The 5,291-nt window shown below is 49.3% G+C and overlaps 1 protein-coding gene across 1 annotated transcript in view; it reads left to right on the plus strand.

Moving 5' to 3' along the window:
* The first annotated feature begins 3,195 nt into the window (after window positions 1–3,195).
* Window positions 3,196–5,291, plus strand: part of LOC105996271 (aphrodisin-like) — a 3,412-nt gene continuing 1,316 nt past the window's right edge. The window contains exons 1-3 of the mRNA XM_013030289.1: window positions 3,196–3,364; window positions 4,457–4,558; window positions 4,748–4,779. Of these exons, the coding sequence (XP_012885743.1) occupies window positions 3,235–3,364; window positions 4,457–4,558; window positions 4,748–4,767 (252 nt within the window). The 5' untranslated portion in view covers window positions 3,196–3,234 and the 3' untranslated portion in view covers window positions 4,768–4,779. The remainder of the gene's footprint in view (window positions 3,365–4,456; window positions 4,559–4,747; window positions 4,780–5,291) is intronic.

The raw sequence follows: 5,291 nt of genomic DNA on the forward strand, positions 1-5,291 counted from the left end.
GCCCATCTCCTGTCCCAACCAGGTGAGCAGGGGCCAGAGCCACACCTGTCCTTGGAAGCCCTTCCTCCCTTTGTGCTCCTCAATTCACCATGAAGGTCACTGGGCTGGACTTGCTTTTCCTTTGCTGCTAATCCCATTAGAGTCTGAGGGTGCCAGACCCTGCCCATGGCCCCCAGCGAGGACACTGGGAGGACACTCGGAGGGGGACAAAAGGTCTTGTGACATGGAACACTCGGGTTATTATGCATCAGGATGGTGGAGACATGATATAAAAGGAGGAAGCGATCAGAACATTTCCACCACAGCGGACCTGCTCTGAGCTTCTACAGCCCCGGGGTCACCAGCAGTTTCCTCACAATGAAGGCTCTGCTCTTCGCTCTCTTGTTCGGTGTGGCCTGTGCTGAGATTCAGCCATCACAGGTACCAGGCATGCGCTTAGCAGGCGTGTGTGTGTGTGTGTGTGTGTGTGTGTGTGTGTGTGTGTGTGTGTGCATGAGAGACACAGAGAGATTGAGTTGAATAGCCTGTGGATGTCTGTGTGCTCATGACCAGGAAAATGCCTTTCCCTCTTTCAACTCCCTGTTGGTGGTAGATGGAGGTGGCCTCTTTAGTGCAAGATCCCAGGCCATGTTGGGTTGTGACTTTGCCTGGGGAGCCTTTCATGCCTGCCTTGAATCCTGGCTCACTCTCCAGAAGCCATGATGGTGCTCCTGGGTGTCTGGGTCATGGAGGCTCCAGGTTGGATGTCCCAGGAGAGAGGCAAGGCCTGGCCTCCTGTTCTTTACCAAATCCAGATTGGCCTTGTGCTGGGCTTTGGGAGGTGGAGCAGAGGGGAGGAGGATCTGGGGATGGGAGGGGAAGGAGGAGAAAGGCACTGGCCTTGGGCAATGGAACGTTTGTCCTCCAGGTCACTGGCACGTGGCGCACGTTGGCCATCGTATCAGACAGATTGCAGAAGATCCAGGAAGACGGCCCCTTTCAAATCCTTGTCCGCTACATCGAGGCTCCTGAAGATGGACAATCCATGACCGTCCAGTTTTATAACAAGTGAGGAAAGCTTCCCTCTCCCACCCCCTCCTCCCCACCCTGAGAAGAGGGAACCGAGCTCTGCCCCCATGTCTGGGTCCAGAATCTTTCACACAGCCATGTACATTTTTAGAAAATGCGGTGGTGACTGGTGTCCAGCCAGGAATGGATAGTGTGCGCTCTGTGTCACAATCAGCACCTGAACCCTGGTGGATTCAGGTCTTACACGAGCAGCTCAGAAACAGAATGGACCTACACCCTGGGCTTTAGACTGAGGGGGAAACTTTGTGCCTATGGCCTTATAGAGGGCAGTGTCTGGCTTAATCTGGCACACAGTCCACATGTGTGGCAAATGTGTTCCCTGCTTGTAGATCGACACATGGCTTCCTGGGAAGGTGCTCTACACCCATACCCTTACCTTGACATGGACATGAGCATATTCAGCCATCAGCCGGCCCTGGTGGCTCATGTCTGTAATCCCAGCTGGATTACAGGAGGATGAGATTGGAAGGATCACAGTTCAAACCACACCAGGCCAGGACATCCATGAGAAATTTAACCAGCAAACAAAGTGGCAAGGGTAGCTGTGGTTCAATTGGTAGAGCATCAGCCTTGAGCAAAACAGAAGCCCTAAGACTAAGCACTTTTATCCTGAGTTCAAGATCCCAGATGTGCATATTATTATTAATGAATATTATTATATAGTTAACGAGAATTTTCCTATGTATGACATAGAATTATATACTAATTATCAAATACTGTCTATTTATAATATATCATGTAATAATTATATAATAAGAGTATTTAATAATAACCATAATAAATTTGAGGTGGTGAGTTATTCAAAGAATCTCCCAGGCTGGTATCCTCTTCTGCTCAACCATTCTGGAACACGTTAGTGGGATGTATGCATGTTTGTGTTGATATTTTTCAGGCAAACCGGAGAGTGCAAGAAATACACTGTTGTGGGCACGCTGCAGGATGATGGATCGTACGTAGGATACTGTGAGTACAATGCGGTGTAGACAGAAGAGGGGACTCAAAGCATGGCCATGCACAGGATGGAGGGGGCGGGGGGAGCTACAGATCTTCCATCTATGCCTCTGAAGTCTCCAAACATCCAAGAGTAGAGTCGGAGATCATCTGGGAGAAAGAGCTGAATATTCTAGGTAATGGATTCAAGCAAGAAAATTCAGGGATTATACAAGTTTGCCTCAAGTTCTTCAGGGTATTTGATTATTCCTTTTCAAATGATCTCAAAGGGAAATCCCGCTAGATGTCACCATTTATGAAGGCGGTGGACAAGCACATTAGGTCTTTCTCAGTGTCCTCGCTTTGGTAGTTGGACACAACTCCTGACCCGTGGGCTTTATCTGCCTTTCTTTATTTTTCATCACAAGCAATATGTATTTTATTAAAGAATTCATTTGAACACGGTACCCACAGATGATACAGATGTGAAGGCAGCAGATCGCTAGCCACCATTCCTGGCAATAAGCTTTCAGAACATGAATTATTGTCATAGGTTTGGACTCTCTTGCACACAAAATGCCATTTGAAAAGACAGTTGATGGAGACAGCACAGGTATTTTAGCAACAGCTTCAGGAAATTCCCAGGAATTGAATCAGGGGGAAACCTGTCCAATAGGATGGGCTGCATCTACTTTGTCAGGTGTTGCTGCACCTTATTCTCAGTGGAGAAAATGATATAATACCCATGTTCTCGACATTGATCGAGACATGCTGTATTCATAAACGGTTTGTTGAATGTCCACCCCTCTGCACAGTCCTTTAGGATCATTAATATATATTGACTAAGAAAGTCTGTTGGAGTTTGAAAGACCAATAATCAATTGGAAAGGGGCCTGATGTACTAAAATCTCTGATATCAAAGTCAAAGTACCAATAGAAGAGCCAACCTGAACCTACTGAATTGTATGGGTTTCACTTAGGACAAGTGGGAGCACAGATTCCTGTTCATTCATGCTAGGATGGTTTGGGGCGGGTGGAGGATTCAGGCATTGGTCTCTGGGCTGTGTCTGGAGGAGGTGGAATTCTCCACCCAAGACCAGGGTGATTGAACTTCGAGGTAGCACCCAAGACAGATTAGGCGCCAAGTGACTCCCCGGGGGGAGAGGAGGAGTAACAGTGCATTCCACAGAGAGCAGGCAACTTGCAATGGGGGCCTAGATCGTGAGCAAGCTGAGGATGACTGCTTTTGTCCTAGACCATGGCCAAAATGATTTCGAGTTGCTGGAGCAAAGCAGCAAACTGCTCATCTTCTACAATAAGAACACAGATGAAGAAGGACAGGTCACGCACATGATCCTGGTGGCAGGTGAGCGCCCAGGGTCGTCAGCCCACAGAGGCTGGGGACTGAGCCGGGAGGGGGAAGGGCGGTCACTGCCCACATCCACTGAGGGGGAGTCATCGCTAAGCTCTGTGCTGTGGAGTTGAGGAGACAGAATGGTCTATTCCAAAAGACCTAGCTCTGTCGCACACTTGTTTATTCTCCCGATTCCTAGAGAGTCTCCTAACAGGGGCCTGTCTCATTCCCACACCCCCAAGGGGCTTTTAGTGTAGGAACCCACGGGGCAAATCCTCTTTCAATTTGATGGTGGAGTGCGCTCCTTTTTTCCCTGACCCCTCCTACCATGTTCTCGAAGGGTCCAAACGAATGTCACCTTCCTGGTAGAGTAACACGAGTTGAGCTTCTGAGATCAAATTCTGTCAAACATGACAATCATGAGCTCTGATGAATGAAGTATGAAAAGCACTGGAGTTGGATAATGGGGTGTTTATCATTCTCGCATGGGGGGGTGGACGGAGAATGTCCAACACTGGTTGGAGGAATGGCCAAGAGGTGATTTGGAGTTATGCTTCTGGTTTTTCTCACAGGTCACAGGGGAAATAGGCTTGAGTCCCTTTGTCTTCTCCTTTGGGGTGGGGGCAAGATCGGAAATTGCGTGGGGAATTGGAGATGGGAAAAGGGAGACTGCAGTGTGTGGAGGAAAGAAGAAATCTCACCTGGGCACCAGTGGCTCACACCTGCCATCCCAGCTACTCAGGAGGCTGAGATCTGAGGATCCTAGTGCGATGCCAGCAGAGACAGCAAAGTCCCTGACACTCATCTCTCTAGTGAAGCACCAAAGAGCCAGAAACAGCCCCCGACGAAGCATGCTAGCCTTGAACACCAAAAGCTCAGGGACAGGCCCCAGGCCTCCAGTTCAATCTCCAGAACTGGCACCAAAATAACCAAAAACAAACCAAACATGTAAATAAGCCCCGACAACACATCACGCTAGAGACCCCATCTTGATCTCCGGGAGCCTGTCGGCATGGGCGTGGCCGATCACTGGCCCAGTGGTTCTCAGGGGAAGCCATTGTCATGTAGGCCACCTCTTCCTGACTCCCTTTCCATGCCACACAGGGAAAGGAAAGAAGCTGAAGCAGAAAGAGAAACAGAGGTTGGAGGAGTTCGCCGAGGAGAAGGGTATCCCGATGTCCAGCATTCAGTATGTCCAGAAAACAGGTGAGTCCTGATGCTCTTCCTTCCAGCCGGCCACATACACATCACCACACAAACCCAGTCCCCCGACATCCTTGCCCAAGATCGTCTCTGCACACAATCATGTGTTGCTTGCCTGGCAAGGAATCTGCTTGGTGGGATCGCACATCTCCCTTCATCCTGTTTCATTTTCTTCCTTGCTCTTTTTCACAGATGATTGTCCTGAGAAGTAAAGACGTGCCTGGGTGAGTACACACACACACACACAGACACAGACACACACACACACACACCCCACACACACATGGCCCTTCACCCCATCGCCACACGAATTCTGCTGTATTTTCTTCTGATTGTAGAGTTCCGAAAGAATCTCTCTGGAAGGAAGCTATGTGTAGGAGTTAGGAAAATTCCCCTTTTGACTTAGGTGTGCACCCGGGTTTTACAATCTGGGAAAAGGAGGACATTACTGTTTGATAGAGGAAGGGTTAAAAATCTGTGAATTTCGGTCGATTTCCCGGCCAGTGGACAATGCTGTGTTCACAAACTCTCTCAACCAGCGGGCGCGTCTGCTGAAATCATGTGTAAAAGCAGATCCACACATAATTTCCAGTACACAGGACGTAGCCACCCTCCTGCTCCAAAGGCATCTCTGACCTAGGTGTGTTGACACCATCTCCTTCACTAGGAAAATTGGACTTCTAGTAACAGGTGCGCACACCCCCCCCCCCCCCCCCCCCCCCCCACACACACACAC

The sequence above is a fragment of the Dipodomys ordii genome, unplaced genomic scaffold (genome assembly GCF_000151885.1).
Source record: "Dipodomys ordii isolate 6190 unplaced genomic scaffold, Dord_2.0 Scaffold128, whole genome shotgun sequence".
Lineage (NCBI taxonomy): Eukaryota > Metazoa > Chordata > Mammalia > Rodentia > Heteromyidae > Dipodomys > Dipodomys ordii.